Here is a 25,424-nt window from a genome sequence, read left to right on the forward strand (position 1 = left end):
TGTAATATCTTACATCGTAATTAGTAATGAAAAATTCATGCATTAGTCTTGAAAATGTGATATTTTAAATCTTAATTAGTATTGAAAAACTCATGCAGTAGTTTTGCATTAAATTAAAAGTAGTGATTAATTAATTATCAAAGTAAAACTATTTATTATATTATATATTTAATTAAAAATTACAAATATAATATAAATTAAACTAAAAAATGTGGGGAAGCATGGATTTTCTAATGCTAATTAAAAATTCTCTTAAATTTTTAATTTTTGATATTGAAATTTAATTTCTACAATGATAACAAAATTTTAAAAACATGAATTTTAACTTATAAATAGAAATATAAATTAAAACTCCTACATGAGAAAGCATGAGTTTTTTAATATTAACTAAAAATTCCATTGAAAATTTTAATTTATGATTTTGAAATTTAATTTGAAAATATGACAAAAAACAGTTTGACAGATTAATTTTTAAAGGAAAAAAATATTTACAAACTATTATAGTTTATTTAATATATTATATAAAGAAAAGATAAGATTTTATATAAATGGATGATTTTTTATGACTTAATTAATAGTTTAAGTTGTTTATTTATATTTCTCAAAAATAATATTCATTTTTAATTCTTGAGGGATTAATTGATGAGACAATATGAGAGAAAATATTTATTTTTGATTAATTAATAGTATTAGAAAACTCATACAAATTTAATGCAAGTTTTAATGGCAAAGAATAGTCTGGCAGATTTAATGTAAATTTTATTAATTCCACATATCTTTAGGTGAGAAATTATGTGAGTCAAGTTTGTGCAATGACTACCTTATTTTTATATATATAAAGAGTATATAAATAAAAGATAAGATTTTATACAAATAGATAAGATTAATAGTTTAAGTTGTTTATTCATATTTCTCTAAAATAATATTTATTTTTAATTGATTAAGGGATTAATTGATGAGAAGGTAGGATATAAAATATTTATTTTTGATTAATTAATAGCATTGGAAAATCCAAACAAATTTAATGCAAGTTTTAGAGGTAAAGGATAGTCTGATAGATTTAATGCAATTTTTTTTAATTCCACAAATCTTTAGGGAGAAATTGTGTGGGTCAACTTTGTGCAATGATTATCTTATTTTTATATATATGTAAAGATAAAGATTATTTATATTTATTAAATATAAAAAATATATAAAAATATTATTTATTATATATATTTTATATGTATATATTATATTAATTTAAGTAAATAAGTTATTTTAAAATTACAAAACATTATCAATAAAATAAATTATAAAATATAATTTTCTATTTTATTTAAAAATAAAAAATGATGCCAAACCCAGGATATATTCCTAAGCTCTATAAAAAATGTGGCATATATAGCCATCCATTTTCTATCCAAGCCTTAATTCCACTGCTGCGATCGATGGAGGCGCAATTGGAGAGGCCACAAACAGCGAGAATATGAAGATGAATCTAAACCTCCGCTACTTCTCCTTCGCCTTGGCCATGGTTTTGCTAGGCGTGGCTAATTCTTCTTCTTCGAAGACAAGCAGAGTGATGATGGCGATGCGATTGCAGCGGCGGTGCAATGGCGGTACTATTGCCGAATGCGTGGCGGAACAGGGAGGAGAAGAAGAAGAGTTGATGGAGTCGGAGGTGAGTAGGAGGATTCTCGCAGAAAACACAGACTCTATTACCTTTAAAGCTACTCAGGGGAGGGGTCCAGCCTGTAATGGGCCTGTTTACGGCAATTGCATTATGGCCATTGGCGCGTATCATCGCCCCTGCACCTACTACAATCGGTGCAGACACTAAGTCGAGGAGGCACCGATCCATGGAACGTACGTACGTACGTACGTAGTCTACTACTAGTCTTAATTTCCTTAGCATTGCTTGTGCTTTATTACTTACTTGCTGCTGTAAATTTCCATATCGACTCTCTCTGGTTCTTCTATATATGTGAACTTTCTGTACTGTACTCGCCTAAGTAATTGGTTGCATCAGAAAAATAAAAGGCGATCCGGTTTTCTTTCTATCTCCGGGGATTTATGTTAATTATCACACACACACACACACACACACACACACACACATATATATATATATATATAAAATACTAAGTTGGAGCTTTTAAGATAAAATTATTAATTTGGGTCTTGGACGCTTAGTTTGGCTATACGATTTGACCTTATAAGCTATCATTTAATTTATAAGCTATCAAACATTTTGCAACTACATGTTGTGACAAATTCAAAGAGTTTAAAAGTTGTATGCCTTAAATGCTATAAGAATTGCTTCTTGAGAAGCTACTCCCTTTCAACTTTTGCAAAAAGCTACTAAAATAAAAGTTGAGTTGATCATGAAAATTACCTATTTACCCTCAATCAAAACTTCAATTTCCAACCCATATCATTCTTCTTCAACACTTTGCAACCATGGCCGCCACTGTTGCCCGTTGTCTGTCGCCAATCGCTTCTCCGTCACCCAGCCATCGCCTCCAGCTCCTTTGTCGTCATCGACTGCTGTCTCCAGCTCCTCTGTCGCCGTTGGCTGTTGTCTCCAGTACCACTGTTGCTAGTAGTTGTTGCCTCAAACTCATCCTCGTCCCCATTGATCGTCGCCTCAAGCCTTGATCGTCGTTGTTGCCTGTAGCCTCAATTGTCGCCCACGCCTCCATCATCGACTTCATCCTTGGCCGCTGCCCCGATTGCTGCTTGCTCTCGCGCTGCCTAGTCTCGCTATGTATACATATAAATTGTATGTATAGTGATATTAATCTAATGATAAAATATTATAAAGAAAAAAAATAAAAAGTATATATATATTGTATTAATATATTTTTTAATAATTATGTATAATTTATTAATATTTAATGATAAAATTTTATATCATTCAACAACATTTATATTTTTATCTTTTTATCAAGTTATAATAGTTTATCAAGTCTTTTAAATTAAACACATAATTATTAATTAATAATTTAAATATATATTTATCTAAACATATTATCAGCTTAAACGCTATAACTAGTTTAAACATTACTCAACTTAAAAGTTAAAAAAAAAAAAAAAAAGAGAGAATAGCCAAACTAGCACCGTGTACCGTTTGTTTGTAAAATATTTGTTGTTGTGTTGGAGAATGTGAAGAAGAGTAAAAATGGGCACTACGGAATTGCAACAGCGTTGCTAGTGTTGGTTTTAAATTTATAAACCTCGTGATACTGGCATGCTAATTTCTATTATTTTTCGTTAAAAAATAGTAAGATAAATAGGCAGGCAAGGAGGGATTAAAGCAGAGCAGTGACGTGACGATCCCATTAAGATTTAAACCACAACGAGCCCAGTTGATCATATATATACATTGAGCTTCAACTCCCACACGAAACATAATTAACATGTCCTAAATTACGTACGTAGTGGAGTCAATTATATCATATTCGATAACACATCAATTAAATTTATAGTTGGTATAATATATATGACTCATAATAATATTTATATAGAAATATGTATAATTATATTAAAAACTTTTTATATAGAATATAGCTAGATGCAATATATAAAAGCATATAAATTATGTGTTTACTTTATGATAATAAAAATAAAAGATTACAAGTAGACATGATATGAATCAACATATTACGTAGTAATATTTCAAGTGAATTGTTAGAGATGAAAGCTTTGCTGCAAAAGCATATAAATGTGCTTATGGAGTCAATCTTATTAACAAATTCTCCCCTCAATGTGGGCTTCTATCCATCGTCCGACATCTTGCTTCATTCTCTTCGTTACGTTTATGTGTTTTTTTTTTTCCTCTGAAATAAGATACGATACCAGGACATGATGAAAATAAAACAAGGTTTAAAATAGAAAATTACTTTCTTTTTAAGTATAAATTAATTTTAACATAAGATATATTTTAATTTATAAATAATTTTAAAAAGGATAATGCTATTTGTACAGAAATAGTTTCACAAATGAGTTTACATAATGATATTCTCACGATAAATTGAGGATTTACGCAAGAATATTGCGACTTCTATTTTCTTCTCTCATCTCATCTCTTTCTTTGTTTCTTTCTTTCTCTCATTTTCCTTCGGCAACTGCCACTGCCTTGCCTGGTCGAGAGGCGAGGCGATGATCGGCCAGGCAAGAGACGAGGCGTGAGATGTGAGCGGTGGCTGCCAGCAGTCGGCCAAACAAGGTAGCGATGGGCGTTAGCGGGCAATGCTGAAGGAGGAGAAGGAATGAGAGAGAGAGAGAGGAGAGAGGAGGAGGGAGAGAGAGGATAGAAATGAGTAAAATGATTATTGAAATAAGAGAGAAGGGGACAAAATAGGCTTTTCACCTTACCTTTAAACCCACTTTTAACTGAGCTTCTATAGAAATAGCATGATCATTTTAAAAATTATCTATATATATATATATATAAGATAGTATTTTATATCTTTTAACAAAAAAGATATAAAATTTGAAATGTCTAATTTTGTCTTCTTTCCTATTAGTGATAAGATATATAAGTTAAAAACTCCCACTCCATTAAGATTTGAAATAAAATATTGAACTTTAAAATTAAAGAACGGCCTAGGGCCGCCCCGCCATCGCTACTTGCCCATCTCACTCAATAAAAAAAAAATTTATATAGTTTTGAGATTTAAATAAACTTGTAAAAAATAAGCTTGAGTGAGTATTTTATAAAGTTTCCTTTAAAATAAACAGATTACACGAAAATAAATCCTATCTTGAAGCAATAACATATTATGTTCTTATTTTAATCATATCTCCATTGACAGAAAAAGACATGATTGGTTCTGTGATAAAATGGACGGTCGAAATGGGAGGGGAGAGGGACATGAATATTCAGGGGACATTATCTTCTTTTCCACGTTGCATTTGTCCTTTTCCGTCAAATATCTAGCAAAGCCCACTCCGCTATCAGCGTTCAATGCACCTTTAGTTAAGCTGCCCAATCGGATGCTTTCACCTCACAGCCCCGTACGATTCTCGCACGTCGCTGGGGCATCTTAGTAATTCTGTACTGAATTGTCTCACCCCTTATTGGACCCAGCTGTCTGCGGAAATACTATTCGCCGCACGCAATCAATTCCCCGAATTCATTTCGAAGAAACCGGTTCGTTCTCGTGATCTGATATTTCTCTGAAGACGAGAGAAGCAGAATAGAAGCCTATATAAATATAGAGAAGAGGCTCCTTATAGGTGTCTCGTATGGATTCGCTATAGAACTGTGATTTCTGAAAACGGAGGTTTAGAGAGAGAGAGCTGCTTTTAGAGAGAGAAAGGCACTTTTAGAGAGAGGGCGAGCGAGAGTAATGGCGAGTTCACCGTTTCCTGTGACTTCGACTCGGGCGGAGGCGTTCTCTCATTGCAATTCAATCTCAAGACTTATCGATTTTAGTTCGAGGAACTGGAATGCCAAGCTATTCTTGACCCGAGAGTCGAGTTTGGGGAGGTTAAGACGTTCTTTTACTGTGAGAAACGTCTCGAGCCAGCCAAAGCAGAAACTGAATGATCCAATCACTGAGGAAGGTATAATTCACTCCATATATCCAGCTCCAAGAAAATGAATGCTTCTGGATCTTTCTTTTTTTTTTTTCTTTCTTTTTATTATAAAGTGTTGATCTAGATTTCCTTTTTTCTTTTGGAATTGTTATGAAATCGATTTACAATGCAGATGGAGGGTGAGTTTATCATAGTTGCAAATCGGGCAGTAGCCGCATCGCATTTCTGATTAAAAAGAAAATATCATAGTGAAGAGGAAAACATATTTGTATGGGATTGAACGGCATGCGGGTTATTTATCACATTATTTTTCATGAGGAGTAAGCATGGAGATGAGTAATTTGTGGATCATTTAATAATGGGTGTCTAATTTGGCATTTGACTCATTTGAACAGTTCCCAGCATTACTTAGCAAACCAACTAAACTGTCGTCGGCATAACTTTGAAAATTCCAATTCCAGTTGGTTTCGGCTGTATTTGGAATACTTATTGTGACTCATCACCTAGTGGGCCTCAATTCATTCCTTTTATGTTAATGTGCCATGAAAGGATAGCAAATTATGTACAAAAATATCACATAACATCTATTTCTATGTAAGGCTTTAGCGTATTTATTTTCTTCTGATATGTTAGACGTACTGGATTCTATTTTTGCATCTCACGTTTACTGTTTGTAGCAATGCGTAAGGACTGGGACCCCACCATCTGGCAGAAATATTATGTCGCGTGATTCCTTTTTAATGTTGAGCTAAAACTGTATGCTAGAGTGTCGTGTTATATAGATGTGTGTGTACAACTGTATACAAGTTAAAAGTCCAGGAAAATCTGAATCCTGTGAATTGATATGTTGTGAGCCCAAAAATAACAGACAATACATGTACTAAGTACATGTACTAAGTACTCTAACACATACAACCTGGATAAAATTTTCTTGCTCCCATTAAATTTGTGCCATACTTATAAAAAGATTAGGTTAATGACATGGCAATAAGAGAATTAAGTGAGTTTATTTTAGATTTTCATTTTCATGTTTGTTTGTTTGTTTGATGATATCAATAAAATTGAATGGGTGGGGAAACTTTTCAATATTACATTGATTAAATTATATCCAGACCAAATAACATAACTTTTTTAGATTTTCTATTTTTTTGTACTTGATATATAAAACAGAATCTTTTAGACAAGAATGCCCCCCCAAAATAAAGGAATTGTGAAAATATTCTGTTTCCATTAATTATTCTTCGTAGTGCGTTTTCTTTATCCACAGGATCTCTTAAGACTAAGAAATTCAAACAATCCAGCCTATAGCAAATGAATTAATGTATTTTATTTGCTTATTAAACCTCATGTAAGAATGGAACAACTGAATTGTGCTCCCATGTTCTGATCAATTAAGCTTCCGTATTTACATGTCAAATCTGAAGCAACATTCGGAATTAAGTTTAAAATCTTTTGAAATTTGGTAGAAAGTGCATCATGTCAGGGACTAATAAGCCCCGGGAGGTGCAGATGGCTCATATTCACATGTCAAATCTTAAGGAGAAGAAATATCATTGAGTTCAGATCACTAATAACTTAATGGAGTGAAATCTTCTAATCATCAGGAGAAGAGAGCTTTTCTTCGATATGCTCGTGTTTCTTTTCATCCCAGTGCCTTGTTTTTCATTAATATCTCTTCTGAACAAGAAGCTTTATGCATATAAAGACTGCTATAATTGATACCTAATACTGGGAAAATCTGAGATCCAAAAAGCACATTTCACGTTTTGAGTTTGGTATTGGAAATCAGTTATCAACAGAAAACTCATAGCCAGTTAAGCAGAGTGAATGTTGTGTTGACATACTGTTGTTTTTAATTATTGGAGTTTGTATTTCCGTTACTTCTTGTTATAGCTTGTGGAAGGGGTGCAAATTTGTAACTTTTGGGATTGGTGCTTCGGCATTTAGTAGAGTATGCTGATTGCTTAAAAGGATCACATTGTGGTTGCATGGCCAAATAATGCAGATGTTTGGTTCATTTTGTCCAAGTTGTTTTTCTAGTTGCTAGGGCTTAGAGTTTGTAGTTTGTTGCTCATGATAAAAATAGGGGCTCAATTTTTTTCAATCCATGAAATTGAGGACCTATACGCAAGCAGTCCATATGAGTTTTTCTCTAAAATAAAGAAAAGAAGGAGAGCAAGAAAAAATAAAAACAAACCTAGAATAAAGAAAAGAAAGGAAGAAAAAAAAATGTATGAAGGAAGCATCTCTTTGAATGATATGGTTTGAGGGCCAATGCGAGATTCATCATAAGAAATCAGAAGGGTGACAAAGTAGAGTTTAATCTCTTAATTTTGCGCATGCAAGTGTTTTAAATGATGAATAGAGACTTTTGTGAGGAAAGTGGATGGAATAAACAAGTTTTTAACAAAAGAGGTAGAGGAAGATTGAGAAAAACTAGGTGGAGAGTCATGTATGATATGAATTATAAGGGCCTTACAGATAGGACACACATTGAAATGATTGGCAATGTAGCCGATCCCATCTAATGGATAAGGCTCGCTGTGTTGTTTTAAGCAACTTAAACTTGATCCTTGAATATGATTGAATGCGATATGAATATTTGAGAAGCTTCACGTGGTTAATATTATAGGCTAATGTGCATTATTTAAATTGAACAAATGAAAGCTGTGGCAGCAGTTGTCTTTATGTATGGCAAAAGAACATATCAGCCAAGCTGTATATACATATATTATCATATTTTTATGGCTTTTGTATAGTATTTAAATTGTTGGTCCTCTTGCAATGATTTAGGAGCTGCAGTTGATGTGAGTTCTTTCACTCCTGATGCTTCATCCATTGCATCAAGTATAAAGTACCATGCAGAGTTTACACCAGCTTTTTCTCCAGAGCAATTTGAGCTTCCCAAGGCTTTCTATGCAACAGCACAAAGTGTTCGTGACGCACTCATCATTAATTGGAATGCAACATATGATTACTATGAAAAGATGAATGTAAAGCAGGCATACTATTTGTCGATGGAATTTCTACAGGTTTGACTTCAGCCTCTTAGCAATATTCTTGCCTCTTCCGATAAAAGATCACATTTGCTGTCCATTATTGTTTAATATTGTAAAATTTCCTTGTCCTTTTGCATTCCTCAACTACTGCAATATTTGCTTCCTTTTGACAAGTCCATTACAACTGCAATATGATATGATTTTTTATGTAGGGAAGAGCATTGTTGAATGCCATTGGTAACTTAGAGCTAGTAGATGCATATGGAGAAGCTTTGAGCAAGCTCGGCCACAATCTAGAGAATGTAGCTTGTCAGGTTAGGTGTTATGATATATTATCATTTTGTTAGATGCATTTCTGCCATGGATCATGCACTGATGGTTGTACTTGGCTTTTAGAATTATCATGCCTTTTATGAAACACAGTGGTTGTTAAACTTGTTTTAAGCAATTGATAAAATATTGATTTGTCCTCACCCCTGCAAACTGGGAACCCCTGGCCCCTATTCCTTCCTACCAGAAAAATCAATTTAATGCAAAGAGAATTTGGATGTGAAAATATGGTTTCTTCCATCTCTGGTCCCAGTAAGCTGAATTTGTGTTGTCCCCCGAATGGAGATTATAGTTTTGCTTCAAATGACCACATCATTAATAACAAGTATTTTCTTGGCCTGTGGGTTTGGCGTGTTGCATGATAATCTTGTGATTCATTGTACCTAGAAAGTATTGAAGAAAAAATTCGTGATGAGACTCTAGATGGTGGGCACAAAGCATCTTGGGGCTTGGTGAGACAAACTATTTATTGGAAAATGATTAAGGTTGCTCTCTGTTGTGCAAATGAACAGCAGAGTACAAATAATTATTGGATTTAACAATTGTTCATGAAAATTATCAGTTTGAGCTTTTGAATATGATTGCAGAAGAATAGGAAAGGATTGATCCCGTATGTTTTTTTAGTTTCTATTGCAAAACTATGTGTGCCGTCCACCTTGTTGGCCTCAATAAAGCTTCAAAATGGCTTAAATCAAGAACTTTTTCTTTCTGTATTAAACTCTTCCTTTTGTTGATTGTAGTATTAAACTTGTTGGTTGATCAATAACAGGAGCCAGATGCTGCACTTGGAAATGGGGGTCTTGGGCGGCTTGCTTCCTGTTTTTTGGACTCTTTAGCAACGTTAAATTACCCAGCCTGGGGTTATGGACTTAGATACAAGTATGGCTTATTTAAACAGCGGATAACAAAAGATGGTCAGGAGGAAGTCGCTGAAGATTGGCTTGAAGTATGATTCTTTGTTAATGACTTCTTAGTTTATATAATGTTAAACCCATAGCTATTTTTACATTTTATTCTGTCTGGAGTTATTCATAATGTAAATCTTCTTTGTTTTTTTAGTTAATTTCAGTTTATCCTTGTAGATGGGTAATCCCTGGGAAATTGTGAGAAATGATGTCTCATATCCAGTGAAATTCTACGGCAAGGTTGTGAAGGGTTTGGATGGAAAGAGTCAATGGGTTGGTGGAGAAGACATAAAGGTGGTTGCTTATGATGTCCCAATACCAGGATATAAAACTAAAACCACAATCAACCTTCGCCTTTGGTCCACTAAAGCTCCATCAGAAGATTTTGATTTGTATGCTTTTAATGCTGGAGAACACACCAAGGCCTGTGAAGTCCAAGCTAATGCTGAAAAGGTTTGGATGATTGATGGTCATCTATAAATCTTGTCATTTTTTTTTTGGCTATTATATGGATATGATTTCTGAAATATACCAGGTTGATGTGGTTTAATACATGGAAGTTTGATATTGGCCCTTGGATAAAATTGGACTGGCAATTTCTCTCTCTTGCTCTTTTGCACCTTTATGCCATCACTAAATTTACCAACACTGCTGAAAAATAAAATGGTTATGGTGTGGAGTGGTGAAAATAAAGACCTATATCTGTGTGTGGGTGTTGTGGCTGCTCTTTATTGCATTTGCTTTATGTTTTTTGAATTTGTTAATTTTTCAGATAACAATACTAACTGGAGATAAAATTATGACTTTTCACATAATGCCACACTGTGTATCAGATTTGCTATATACTATACCCAGGAGATGAATCAATGGAAGGAAAGATCCTTCGTCTGAAGCAACAATATACCTTATGCTCAGCTTCTTTGCAAGATATTATTGCACGCTTTGAGAGAAGGTCTGGAGGCCATGTGAAATGGGAAGAGTTTCCTGAGAAGGTTGCTGTCCAGATGAATGATACTCACCCAACACTCTGCATTCCGGAGCTGATGAGAATATTGATGGATTTGAAGGGCATGAGCTGGAGGGAAGCTTGGAATATTACCCAACAGTATGTCTATTTTTAGAGCTTTTATGTGCATGTGTGTCTGTATTGATTCTGTTGTCTGTTAAAATATATCCTATGTTGGTTCAGTAACATTTGATGTTAAAATTTTGTTGTTAGCTGCTGGTACTTACAAATCTGTGCGTGTCCAAGTACTTGAAGCATGAAGAAGGAAACCAAAGTATTTTTTTTTGTGAATTTCATCACGTAATTGTGTCAACATCAGTAATCTCAATTATGGAAACCAGATAAGATTTATTGGATTTAGTTTATTCTTAAAGATATTTTATCTCAATTTTTCTGGAATCCTTATTACTTTAATTGAAATCTAATTTTTTATTTTGTTTCTGCAACCATGCATGTTTATGCATCATTTGGCAGCTGGCTTCAAATTTCTTGTTCTGCCATTTTGTGCTTGTTTAAGACATTGTTGAAGTGGTTTCATTGCTTTGTATGACATTGCCATTATTGCAAGTTATAATTACTTAAATGCCTAACCTGCTGATATATGTCTGTCAGGACTGTGGCATATACAAACCATACTGTTCTACCTGAGGCATTGGAGAAATGGAGTTTAGAACTTATGCAGAAACTGCTTCCTCGACATGTTGAGATTATAGAGATGATTGATGAGGAGGTACTGAAAAATGAAAATGTGCACTCTTTTCTTTGTAAAAGTTCTTATTTCAATATTAATTTCTGATATTTTTTATTTCTTAGTTGATGCATAAAATAATAGCAGAGTATGGCACATCAGATTTTGACCTATTGGAGAAAAAATTAAATGCAATGAGAATCTTGGAAAATGTTGATGTGCCCGCTTCCCTTGCGGATTTATTTGTTAAGCCAACAGAAAATCCTGCTGTTGAGTTGAGTGAAGAAGTTGAAGATTCTGGTGAAGAAATTGAACCTACCAATGAAGATGAATCAGAAGAAACGGGTTTAGGGTTTAGTGAAGAAATTGAACCTATCAATGAAGATAAATTAGAAGAAACGGGTTTAGGGTTTAGTGAAGAAATTGAACCTATCAATGAAGATGAATCAGAAGAAACGGGCATGAAGAAGAAAAAGGTGGATTTGGAACCAATTCCAAAACCACCAAAGATGGTCCGCATGGCTAATTTGTGTGTGGTTGGCGGTCATGCAGTAAATGGAGTTGCTGAGATTCATAGTAAAATTGTAAAGGATGAGGTCTTTAATGAATTTTATGAGGTATGTATAAATGAGAGTTGGGTAATATACTCATACTTAAATTGAATATTTCTCAATACATGTTAGATCATAATTTTTATACGGAAGGTCATTTTTCTCAGTATAATGATAACTGCTCTGCTGAAATTGGCAGTTGTGGCCTGAGAAATTTCAAAATAAAACAAATGGGGTAACAACTAGAAGATGGATCCGCTTCTGCAATCCAGATCTAAGTAATATCATAACCAAGTGGACTGGCACTGAAGACTGGGTCCTACAGACTGAGAAATTGGCAGAATTGAGGAAGGTAAATATTTTTTTTCCAGAATTCCTATTCATTTTTAAAATCACATAGTAGTTGGTGCACCATTTTTATCATTGATGTGGATTTTACAACAAGCGCCCCCCCCCCCCCCCCCCCAAAAAAAAAAAAAAAATCAATCTCTTCCTTGCTTTGGTGGTGCCACCATGGTGTTGGGGGGTAAGGGGGGGGGGCGTTGGTTAGGTTAGCACACTCTACCAAAGAGGAACACTTGTTATCATACATAGCATGACCTGATGGAAACCTACTCTGAGTTCTGTTGTGTTAAGATTGTCATGGAGAAGAAACTACCAGGCTCAAATTGAACTAATTTTTTCAGTAACTAAGGTAAAAACATATGGTTGTAAATAACATGTATCAGCTGATCATGCCAGAAGAAGGGGTTTAGTGGATTTCAGTCTGGAGGTTGTTTGTGAACTTGTTAGCATTGTCATTTGTATGGCATGGGAAATTATTAGTTGATTCATCACTGTTCGATCTAGTACCAGCACACTTTAATATTTGTTGATGGGAAATGAAATTTTTACTTTTCCCTGAATGGTAAGGTATGCCTTATGTTGAAGTTCAAACATATATATGGAACCAAGCACACCAATGAAATGAGTCAACTTGACCTTTTACTGAAGTAGTATTGATCTTACTGATATTCAAGAGATTCCATTCTTGGATCCAGCCATAGAATTGATGAATATGAGTAACTTGATCAGTCATTTGCATAAAGATGGTTATGTTACAAATGGAACTGGTAGGTTGCCTGCAGTATTGCCCAGTCTATGCATATGCATACATTTATTGCACTTGTGTGCAAAAAGCCGATTTTTACCCTGAAGATTTCTTGATTCTTGTAGACCATAAATGTCCTAGTTTATTGAATTTTCTGCTTAGTATTAACTATAGTGGACAGAATCAGGTGAACATATTCATGCAGCAATAGCAAGTGAAAAGTTACGAATTTCTCATTCAATATAATGGGGATGCATTGCAAAATTCACTTGTGTATTTCTCCATCCTCCATTAAGTAGTGACTGCAGCCTCCATGCACTCCCTTTTGCTTATGCCTCCGGTATGAGATTAACTCAAGAAGACAGGAAAAAACTTAAAGCAAAAAGGTGTTATGAACTTCTTTTATGCTTTGCTCCTTTTGACCCTCTGTTTCAAGTGGAGGAATTGTGAACCACCGGGGAGATTTTATTAATTGCTCATGTAATGACATAGAGCTTAAGCAGGAGGTTATAAAAGACCAATTAGGATCCAACATACATGCGGTCAAAGTAGATGGGGGAACTCTTACACAAACAAAACTTCACATCCGGCCAAACAATTTCTGCTTAACATGAGTGCGTTGAATCTCATCTTGTTCAAGCTAGAAATGATTAGTTGATTAGCATCAATGAACTTTTTCTTTTCCCTTTATATGTGGTCTAATGAAGACAAGCTTATGGCTATATGTCATTCCTAGTGGGCTTAAATGATGTTTGTCTTCATTGTAATTCTTTGTGCAGTGAGCTCTATAATAACTAGGGCCTTGATTTTAAAATCAGTACAATATATGAATAGCATAAAACAGATGGTGTGAAATGAGATTTTACTATCTGATCCTCTTGCTTTGCTGTATTATTAAAGAAAAATGTCTCCTTTTTACTTTACATGTCTTGCAATGTTCATATCCTAATCATCATCCTCAGTTTGCTGATAACGAGGATCTCCAAATTGAATGGAGGGCAGCAAAAAGGAGAAACAAGATGAAGGTTCTGTCATTCCTCAAAGAGAAAACAGGGTATTCAGTCAGCCCTGATTCAATGTTTGATGTCCAGGTCTTTTCCCTACCTTTACATTCTTTCTTATTTTCACAATTTTACTGTAACAGAGTGCCTATCCATATTGGACTTTGAAACTCTTTCTCACAAGTTACAGTTTTATTTTTTGTTTCATGTTTGATGGGGGATAGAATTTTTTTTGTGCGCATAACATTACCAACTCAGAAGATGAATTGTTGAACATACCTCTAAAATTGTTGATTCTGAAAATGAAGATATCTTTTATGAAGTAGCATTATTTTGTTGGCTATTTAGAAGGTGAGAAACCTGTATTAAGTCTGTGAAATGGGATAGCCTAAAAATGGAATGACCTCCATGTTGACATTTTTACTGTAGAAAATAAAATTCAAAACCCAAAAAGAAACTGTAGAAATGGATATCATGTACAACTCTTACTTGTATACCCCGTGAAAATTGTGCCATACCAGATTGACTTGACTTTTTTATTCATGTGAATATATATTTCCAGGTCAAGCGTATCCATGAATACAAGCGGCAGCTTTTGAATATACTGGGGATTGTTTACCGCTACAAAAAGATGAAAGAAATGACTGAAGAAGAGAGAAAAACGAAGTTTGTTCCACGTGTCTGCATATTTGGGGGAAAGGCTTTTGCAACATACGTGCAAGCCAAGAGAATAGTGAAATTTATAACAGATGTTGGGGCTACAGTAAACCATGATCCTGAAATTGGTGATTTACTAAAGGTACAGTATTCTTAGTAGTTCTAATTAAAAATTCAAATCTTTCAAAGTCTGCACATTGTTGTCTCTTTGCATGTTTTCAAGTGTGGGAAATAAAATCCCATGTACCTGACCCCACATCTGAGCTGTTCTACTCTCAAAATTATGGACGTAAACTCCACTAAATCCTGGTAACGGGCATTTAGCCAGACAGTCGCACTTTTGTTTCCTGCTCTCTACATTATTTATGATTTTGGTATTTCTTCTAGCTTTATGCAAAATGTTTTGTCAACTCCAAATGGTCCAGAAAACATTCCAGTAATTAAATCTGAGAATTCTTTAATTTGAACATGATAATACTGCCTTCTTTAGCTAGCTGAACGTATTTCTATAGACGAGTGTCTCAAGCAAAAACTTAAATGTATAATTGTGTATCCTTTGAGTTCATAATTACAATTAATTGATACATTTGTAGTGACTCCACAAGGACTATTTTTATTTTAACTCATCCATAAAAAATATCGATCAATTATGATTGCTGAAGAGGGTTCGGCAAAGATATTGTCTATTGTTAACAGTTTTACCCATGGTATTAGTCATCGATTGTTGAATACTTCTTCAAAGAGCTTCAAAACATGGCCGTCTCTCTTCAACAATTCCAGCTAGGGTATTATAATAGTTTCTGGCAGTCATATCATACTTTTCATAAAATTGATTTTGTTTGAATATATGTTGCTTGTTAACCATATATATCAAGTTGTAAAGTTCTTACTATCTTTGATTTTGATGTTAGGTTATATTTGTGCCTGATTACAATGTCAGTGTTGCTGAAATGCTAATTCCTGCAAGTGAGCTCTCACAGCATATCAGGTATTTCAAATTTCAGATTATGGATATTTGTGTTCTCCCTTTATGCTTTCTCCTTCCATGCTGCTGTGTGCTGGAGGTGCATGGTTATTACTTAATTGCTCTACTATTATAAGTGGATAATGAAATGGTCTTACAGTTCTGTCACAACTCATAAGAGTTAAATTGTTGATATTTATGGTCATATCTTGCTTTCATTTTATACACATCATTTATGAAGGCTGGGTGGATGTTTATTTCTCACTGTTTCTCACTGGCCTTCACCTGAAACTAGGCAATCCATGAAGTACATGGAGACCCATGCGTAGTTAGATTTATTTTAAAGAAGATACATTAGAACACTTACTATGTATCATGTCTAGAAGCAAATGATTGCCAAACTAAGGTCATGGAATTCAGCTACCCTTGCCAGATATATATTAACATGCTGTCTAGACACTGGCTGTGAAGCTTAAATTCCTTAATGGCACCAAGCTCAGGCTGGAGGTTCACCTAGCTGAGATCAGGATGGGATAGACTAATGTGAGAATTTCTTCTTTGGTCCTTTGGATTGAACATGGAATTACCCAGTATGTTCAGCATGAAGTTGCTTTAACAAACTCAATGCCAAATCCTAACCACTGAGTTGATTGATTGTCAAGGGCCTACTGTGTCGAATCTTTTGATCACCAACTCAATGGGATCACAGATGATTTGGAATAAACTGGTGAGAGAATATGGAGCCTGTAGCTGACTGAATTAATTTGGTTTAAGTCTGTTCATTTGTTATTGGAAAATCACAGGTTTGCATTCTGAAAACAACCTTTTTGAAAAGCTAAGGCAAAGATGCATACAAGAACTACCCTCCCTCGACCCTGGCCCAGGTGAGAAATGTGCACTGGGGATGCCCTTTAAGGTGTTGAGTTGTCTTATGCTAGTTCGAAACTATATATTAACTAGTTGGATTAAGTCAGAGAATTTCATTACTAGCAAATTAAATGATCCTGGAGTCCTTGACCTTGTTTCCTTGTCAGATTCCTGGGGCATCTAGGTTTGTCATGGTTGTAGTTCACTAAGTCAAAAGTATTTCTTCTCAGTTAAATTCTACTAGTGATATTCCAGCTTTTTATGAAGTTTATTTGGCAGTTTACTGAAGCTCTTCAAATTCTACTATTCACTTGCCATTTGTTTCAAGAGCATGAATATGAGGAATACCATGTCCTGGTTTTCTTCTTCCCTTGTAAAGGACTATGGAAATCTTGGAGTAGCTTTGTCCAATTGAGGGTGGTGAGCCTTGGAATCTACAGTAAGGTTGCTCCTTTGTAACTGGAAGGTCAAAGGTTTGAGTTATGGAAACATCCTCTTAGCAAAAACAAGGGTAAGTCTCTGAATAATTATAAAAAAAAACAACAAACCTCTCCTGACCCTCACGGAGTGGGGAGCCTGGACAGTCTTTGGAGTAGCTTTTCCTATACGTACCCTTTGGTGTTGGGAATAGGAGATTATGTGGGAAGGAAATATTTCTGTTGCAGGGCACGTTGGCTGCCTTAGTTTTCAGGCTATAGGATGACTTTTCAATTTTTTTCTTTCTCTTACATTATTTTTTTGATTTATTGTGAAAATATATATCCTTCAGATATTGATGGGGTTTCTTGGGTGGATAAGTCCATTGTATGCTGCTAAGCAATCCCTTTTCTGAATATTCTGATCTACATATATAGGAAAAGTTGAAATGAGTGAAATTAAAAGTTGAATAAATTTCTACATGCACTGACGTGCTTTTAAAAAATGGAACCCCATTTGGAGTGCATTATTCTTTTCTGTGGTTTTAGTAGCAATGGAGGATCAAGAGCTGCGGCAATCACTTGTGCTATTTCGTTATTCTACAGTTAAAAAAACATTACCACACTGTCTTTAATACAAAAAGGCTTTCTTGAGTTTTACTGAACTATATCTATGGCCAGATGGAAATGAAACAAGCTTTTGGGGTTTTCTGGTTGAATGGATATCTTCCCAAATTACAGCGTAGATTTATTTATAGCTGAACTACTGTTGATATATGGGAAGTAATCTATAAATAATTCTCTGTTTCTTAGTACTGCTGGGATGGAGGCCAGTGGAACCAGCAACATGAAGTTTGCCATGAATGGTTGCCTCTTGATTGGGACCTTGGATGGGGCCAATGTCGAAATAAGGGAAGAGGTTGGGAGTGAGAACTTTTTCCTCTTTGGTGCTGAAGCTCACGAGATTGCTGGACTGAGGAAAGAAAGAGCTGAAGGCAAGGTATTTAAGTAGATCAAAGTTCTCTCTCTCTCTCTAGCTTTTTCTTTTTTTTTAGGGGTGGGTAGGGTTGAACCCGTTTTCACTGTTTTACAATGATGGTGTGCTAATGAGATTGAGTAGTTAGCTTTTTTTTCATAAGCTAGAGCCTAGGAATCTAACATTGTTCTGTATTGACTTGTGTGAATCTTGTTTCAATGTGCCTGGTTATTTGATATCTACTTTTGTTAATGCAGTTTGTGCCTGACCCTCTTTTTGAAGAAGTGAAAGCATTTGTACGAAGTGGTGTTTTTGGACCATATAACTATGAAGAACTGATGGGATCATTAGAAGGAAACAAAGGCTTTGGCCGCGCAGACTATTTTCTTGTGGGCAAGGACTTCCCAAGCTACATTGAATGCCAAAAGAATGTCGACAAGGCATATCAAGACCAACAGGTGAGTGATTCTTTTGCTACATGTTTGTCACTTCCGACACACTTCCTGGTTCAGCACAAACGTTCATGATGGCATCAGATTTTTCCCCAAGTCTGCCTCTTTACACCATAATGCAATTCGGCAAAACATACACAGCCTCTTCATCACACACATGCTTCTTGATGGATTACTCTAGTAAATTTGTATTCCACCAATAATGCTAAATCTTCGAGAACACTCAGTTTTGATAATATATTTGAACTGACAGCATTAGCATCTTATTCCCTCGCTCCTAATTTAGCCTGTTAAAAGCAAAATCAACCCGATTGCGTTGCCTGCTCAGAGCACACGCTGCTAAATGCCAAGTTGTTTATAAGTTGTTTCCCTTGATAAATATTGCAACAAAAAGTATCTAACTTTGCTTGGTGATGCTATTTAGAGCACAATCTACATTCCATGTCCATGACATTTTATGGGAACTATCTCATGCATGCTGCCTCAAAACATGTTGGATCCGAACTTATTTTTTGTCAAATGTTGCTTAACGTCTGTGATTGATGATGGGGCAGAGATGGACAAGAATGTCGATCCTGAATTCAGCCGGCTCGTACAAGTTCAGCAGTGACAGAACAATTCATGAATATGCCAAAGACATATGGAACATTACGCCAGTCGATTTACCTTAGCAAAAGATAAACATGCTTCAAGAGTCTTTACTTCTACCAATGCAGACTTAGGCTTTTCTCTGCGTTAGCAGAAATATGTTTGTTTTCTTATCCATGTAAGCAAATCACTCGAATAATATCATAAATTCATAATGCAATAAATCTTGCATCTTTTTTCATTGCAGTTCCTGTCATTGTTGCATACTCACTAACCTGTAAGACAAATAGCTTCCATTTTCAAGTATCTTAAGCGTGTGCCTTAGGTAGTTCCAGATGGTTCCTTCTAATTACATATACAGATTATACTGTTTTACATGTACAAAATATTCACGAGGGGGTGAAGGAATATACGTTGTCAAATAAGAAACTCAATTAACGTGACGATATTCAAAGTCTGCGGCTAGCTTTCCTATATTTGCATCTTTAACCAGAACTGATCCCCACAGCCACCGAAATGGCCAGGATCCAAAACTAAATTACAAAACACTAACTTGCTTTTCTGTCTGAATTTTAGAATTACTGAAATCTAAGATACTTGTATCATCACTGCTTATAAAACTGTAGTCCACCTTGAAAGACGAAGAAACATGTACAGCCAGCCGAGAACCAAAATAGATGATTTACAGTCTCTGTTTTACTGTCCAATCATGCGTGCTTCCAAGGCCCTCCTGCACCATCTATGAGGCTGTTCACCATTGCAGCATGTTTTTGCCCTGCAAGATGGGCACTGAAAGCAGTATCACTATTGCATACCGCATTACAAATTGTGCACGTCCTGATGGCTTCTGCCATAGTACCACTTTTCAAAATCTTCCTTATCTTTGCGTCCATATCATCAATGGGTGCAGGTGCCCTCTTTCTAGTTTCTTGACTAGCAGCAGTCTGTCCATTAAAAGGATTTTCTTTTGGTCCAATTACAGGATTAGTTGATCCCCAAGCAAAAGGGGGAGGGAGAAGTGCAGTTGCGTTTAATTTCTCCAGGTTCTTCTTGTGTCTCCTTCCCATTTTATGGGTGTCGAGAACATCCTTGCTGTTACACTCGACTTTGCAAATCTCACACCATGCTGATTGCACAATTATGTTTTTCTTTTGGCCCCTGTTCCTAGTTCCATTTCCATTTCCATGTGGTCTTGCATTAGTCTGCAATTTCAAGTTCCAGTCTGCAGAAGCCAACTGGTCTATCCCATTTGCAGGTACTGGTCCAACCTGCAAAAAAGTGGAGGATAGGTTTAGATGAAGTACTAGAACAAAAATGCAGTTTTCCACATAGCCTAACCGAAATGTTATGAAGGAAATGCTATAAACAGAACTACCCACCCCAATATTTTATGTTGCTCTATATGATCGGAATAAATAACATATTAACTACCAGTCCATCCCTAGCCAAAAAAAAATAATCACAAGATATGTCATCACATAAACATGCACATCCTTGGGATGAAGATTAAAAATCAGTGGCATGTGAAGTTCAGACATGTGCATACAGCATGATGACGAACAGTAACTGTACAAGCAATTACTGCCAAAACAACAAACGTGTTTCTCTTACGTGCAACAAAAGCATCATTTGGCCCACTACAGTTTAAGTATAGATACTACATAAAGATAACATTTATGTATAAAGAAGGGCTACCCAACCCTCATGATTATTGTAAATTGTTTCAGCTGTGGTTGTAACAGAACTTTGTCACGAATCATGCATGGTTAAAAGAGAGTAGAATCCGTGTAAGCAATATGAAATGATTAAAAGCATCAAAGGATGGTTCATGGAAAAATTTGCAATCTGGTTGTTATCACAAGAGGCCACAAGCTGCAGGTTAGGTTCTTAACTTTACCATACATCTTAGAGCACATATCCATGCATCAAACAGCCAGGTGAAACTCAACATAAAGCATGAAGGTGAATGCCCCCATGGGGGTTCACTAAGAAAGAGCAAGGGCGGTCAACTGTCTTTCACCAAGTTATCAATTTAATTGGGGATGGGTAGGGATAGGATTTATATAGCCTGCCCCCTATATATAATATTTAAACAATATATATTATTTATTACCCATTAACCCACTACAGGAGTGTGCATGGTTTAGTTGGTCTTTCTAAATAGGCAAAATCAAGACAGAACCATGGATGGGAACAAACTGAAACGAAACTGAAACCACTCAGTTCGGGTTTTCATTTTTTTAGCAAAAACTTAGATGCTGTTAAGATGCCTATTACAGTAAGATTCATTACAACAACGAGCAAAACAAGACAGTTCAAATGGGAATTCAATCAAGTCATTTCTATAGCATTGAAATTGAAATTTAAGGCATAGTTCTGCACTTCTACTACCTGCTACGTAGTACTAGTTTGACATAATATTACTAACAAAGTAACAATCAAATACAAATACAGCCCCAATCAGCCCAAGACAAAGCACCAAAAACAAAGAAAAATTTAGAAAATTACTGTCAAAGAATTATAGCATATATCAATGTTCTGAAATTGGAAGAACATTGAATTCTTGCAAATATTGTGAACAATTAACAGTAATTTCCCTACAGAGCACCAAAGGGAACCAGAGAATTTCCCTACAGGACCTATGTAATGAAACACGGTTGCTGAAATTAAAACAGACAAACTTACAAAAATACATCTCCAAGCCACTGAAGCTCAAAAATTAGCATCAACAATCAAGCATAGCACTTGATTTCACTGAGCAGAGCATGCATAATCACCCAATACCGGTAATTTCAACACCAATTAATATAGAGAAGAAACCTTCAAAGGCAACCACAAATCTAGAACTGAGTGAAGCACAAAATTGGAAATTAAAAGTGAGTCTCAATGTGAGATGAGAGAGATGTAAAGAGTGAGAGGCCAAGATGAGCGATGGAGTGAGAGCAAAAAGAGAGATGCAGAGAGGCCAGGGAGTGAGTTGAAGAGAGAGAGATGAGCAAGATTAAAGCATACGAGAGAGAGAGAGAGAGAGAGAGAGAGTGGATCTGAGAAGTGAGAGGTGAGGATTTTGTTATGGTTTGCTGAATCTAAGTGAGAAGATGCAAAAAAAAAAAAAAAAAAATCAATAAGGGCGTGTAGTTAGATAACTTCAGTTTATGGGCTTGGTTTGGTTTTTCAGCACCTTGGACTGAAACCTTACCAAATAGCTCAGTTTGGTTAGGGTTTCCAGTTTTCAGGGGTTGGCTGCACACACCTTTATTGGATTCGTTAAATTAAGAAGACTCCACATTAAAAATGGAAGTGAAGAGGACCCAGGCAGAGTCTATAACATAACTAACTGACCGGTGAAAGGAAAGAAATTCAAACTAGACTAGTCTATGATCTTATTTCCATAACCTATTGCTCAAAACCACCCTTTCTCTCCCTTACCATTGAGTCATTGCCCTAACCCATGCCATAAATAAGATTTGAGTTTTTCATAAAAATACTATTATTTGTAAAACTACTAAAAATTTTCCACGTCATCTGCAGTAAAACTCGCTCCTTGCAGGAGCGAGTTTCACATGAGGAGCGAGATCAACAATCAAAAAGCTAGCTGCTTTGCAGTTTTGGAGTGCAAACCCCAATTTCAGGACCTCGCGAGTTCCATTCGGTCTAATTCACTTATTGTTGACGTGGAAAAATTGTAGTAGATTTTCAATTAGTTTGAAACCTGTAGTTTTTTTTAATAAGTTTTAAAGTTAATAGTATTTTTATGAAAATTTCAAATAAGGTCCAAGTATCCACCACGACAAACAGAAAATGGCTCAATTGAGGAAAGAAATCAAATCACAAACACAGTAACCCAAATTCAATTCCTTTGAATTTGAAGTTCCCAATAGGACCAAAACCTGAAAGTCTCATAAGTTAATCACAGACAAAGTAAACCCATTCAATCACCCTATATAGTTTTGCAGAACTGTTCTGCAAGTACAAGTTGCTCTCTGTAAGTGAGATTTTTTTTTTTTTTTTTTAATTTTTGTTTATCATTGTAACAATTTGCAGAATCTGCCAGAAATTTTGGTGTATTATCGATTTATTGTTACAAGATAACCAATGCAAGACTAGATGAAATTGATCCAAGAATCTCATTTTACCCAATCAAGTAGAAACTAAATTGCAGTCTCCCTGCTTCATACTTTGCATCAAAATCATAGCAAGGGCACAAAATTCAACCCAAAAATTGAAAGTGAAGTACTCACAGTCATACAGTGACGAAGATCAGACCCATAGTTCCGAACCAACTCCAGTGCCCTGCTCTGCACAGCGTTGAAGAGATACGGATCAGCATAAGACGCCGCGGCGCGGGAATCCGCCGTCTGGAGATGAGCATTGGTCATCCCAGGCGGCCTCAGCCCAATGCTGAGAGATTCGAATGGGATGTTACGGTTAGGGTTTGGGGCTAGAGAAATGAGTTCAGGGTAGTGGGGAACGTAACCGGTATTCATGAGACGGGCGGAGTAGGGTTCTAGAGATGGTGGTGGTGGTGGTGGGTGGTTAGGCTCTTGAGCTTGTCGGAATTGCATTCCCCTCCACATGTTGATGTTGTTGTGTACTCCGTCGTCGATCTCCACCTGGCCTGATCACACTCCCCTCTTCCACAAACCCCGACAGACAGAATGTACAGAGAGAGAGAGAGAGAGAGACATGAGCCTGTGTCTTAAACCCTTTGGCACGCTTTCCATGCGTGATTCGAGATTATGGATAAAATCGATATTTTACCTCTTTATTCCCTAATTTGAAGGGGGTGAAATTGGTATTTCATTTTCCGTTAACAAGACATGAGTTATTTCATAAATTCATAAAATTAAGCTTAAAACTAAATCATTTTTCTTTTGTATAGAATCAAACCAATCTAACTCAATTAAAACTCTATTGAGTTAGTTCGGTTTGATTCTCGATCTCAATTATATATAATAATTTATTAATCTCAAACATTTGTTACATAAATTTTAACTAAAAATAATAATATCAACACTCAACAAATAATTTATAAAATGTGTCAAATAACATCAAATGTTATTTATTTATATTATATATTTTAATTTATTTGTAATATCGATCACTTTAAGTTGAGTCCATAAACTTGAAAATCTAAATTGAGAATTGAATAGATTTAAATTGATTCCAATTTTTCGAACTCATGACTAAATTGATATATTACAAAATCACACTGAACTAATTAATTTGAAAATCGAACAATTTAGAGTGAGTAAAGTGTTTAATAAAATTTAGAAAATATTACATTTGAGGGCAGCTTAAGTTTCGCTAAATTATATATTGTATCTCATGCTCTGAAAACTACTATGTCTCATTGAAATCCTGTAATTATAAAAAAAAATAAAAAATATAGGAGTGGTCAGGTCAGTGTAATGATCATCAAACTTTAGGGGTAAATTGACACAGTTTTTAAAAATTTTGGTAATTATCGTAAATTCGAAAAAATAAGAGGTGTTTTCTGTATTTATACTAAAATTTTCATTTCAGGATTGTCGAATGCAATTGAACTTAGAATTTACACTCTTTTCAACCGGAGACGCTGAGCCCAACCCAAACCAGAGCAAGGGCCTGCCCAACCCGATAATAAAACGGGCTAACCCAAAAGAGATGGGCCGAATGGTCCAAAAAGAGAGAGGCCACGGATTTTTACACTTACTATGATCTTTTTCTTTTATTTTCCTAAGATAAAAAATAGAAAATTAAAAAGTAATTGTATGAAATTGAATAATTATTATCATAATTTTACCATATCAAAAGTACAAAAAGATTTTGTCGATATCCAATATTTTTTTTTAAAATGCTTGGCATTATCTAATAAATTCTTATATATATATATATATATATTATGTGGTTAACTCATCGAGTAAGAATTAGAATTTTATCACTCAAATTGAATCTTGATGTAGTTGGGATTAGAGTATCCTACAAGTGATTGTGCGGTGCAGAGAGCGATATCTTACCTGCTGGCCATCGCCTAAGGTAAGAATTTGTACAAAATTGTTCCAATTTTGTCACCATCTATGCATGCAAAAGCTAGCAATTTTAATGCATACAATTGAGGTCATTGGGGCTGCATCTACGCAAATACAAGTACTTGGGCAGAAAAAATTTATTCATTCCTGGAGGAGCAATGAATGATATAGAACAGAAAAAGAAGAAGAAGAAAGAAATGGAGAGCTCTGGTTTGGCTTATTTGCCAAGTAAAGCAAACAAAGGTCAGGCCTCAAACTTGCTTCCCCCTATTGTTCAATTTAGATTCAAGTTCAGCAGATGTGACAAAAGGGTAAAGGGGAAAGGGAAAAGAAAACTGATAAAAAGAGCTCTTAAGTGAACACAGCCAGCCATCTATCAAGACAGAAAGCCAGAAAA

At 35.3% G+C, this 25,424-nt stretch overlaps 2 protein-coding genes across 3 annotated transcripts; one reads left to right on the forward strand and one right to left on the reverse strand.

Annotated features, from left to right (window-relative positions):
* Window positions 1-5,175: 5,175 nt before the first annotated feature.
* On the forward strand, window positions 5,176-19,257 carry LOC127803838 (alpha-1,4 glucan phosphorylase L-1 isozyme, chloroplastic/amyloplastic). 2 transcript variants are annotated; one of them, XM_052340392.1, is made up of 15 exons: window positions 5,177-5,553; window positions 8,320-8,558; window positions 8,738-8,839; window positions 9,625-9,801; window positions 9,938-10,213; window positions 10,594-10,865; window positions 11,379-11,496; window positions 11,580-12,071; window positions 12,205-12,357; window positions 14,058-14,186; window positions 14,659-14,895; window positions 15,665-15,741; window positions 17,814-18,000; window positions 18,234-18,434; window positions 18,983-19,257. In XM_052340392.1, the coding sequence occupies exons 1-15, from the start codon at window positions 5,337-5,339 to the stop codon at window positions 19,097-19,099; spliced, it is 2,994 nt and encodes a 997-aa protein (XP_052196352.1). In that variant the 5' UTR covers window positions 5,177-5,336; the 3' UTR covers window positions 19,100-19,257. The 2 variants fall into 2 exon arrangements, with proteins under 2 accessions (XP_052196353.1, XP_052196352.1); XM_052340393.1 differs by lacking the exon at window positions 11,580-12,071 and having other exon boundaries at window positions 5,176-5,553.
* LOC127803839 (uncharacterized) lies at window positions 19,216-23,728 on the reverse strand. Its single transcript, XM_052340394.1, has 2 exons — window positions 23,258-23,728; window positions 19,216-20,284 (listed from the first exon to the last, which is right to left on the reverse strand). Exons 1-2 carry the CDS (start codon window positions 23,591-23,593, stop codon window positions 19,724-19,726), a joined length of 897 nt encoding a protein of 298 aa, XP_052196354.1. The 5' UTR covers window positions 23,594-23,728; the 3' UTR covers window positions 19,216-19,723.
* Between the last annotated feature and the right edge of the window lie 1,696 nt (window positions 23,729-25,424).

This window comes from Diospyros lotus, chromosome 6, assembly GCF_014633365.1.
Source record: "Diospyros lotus cultivar Yz01 chromosome 6, ASM1463336v1, whole genome shotgun sequence".
Classification (NCBI taxonomy): domain Eukaryota; kingdom Viridiplantae; phylum Streptophyta; class Magnoliopsida; order Ericales; family Ebenaceae; genus Diospyros; species Diospyros lotus.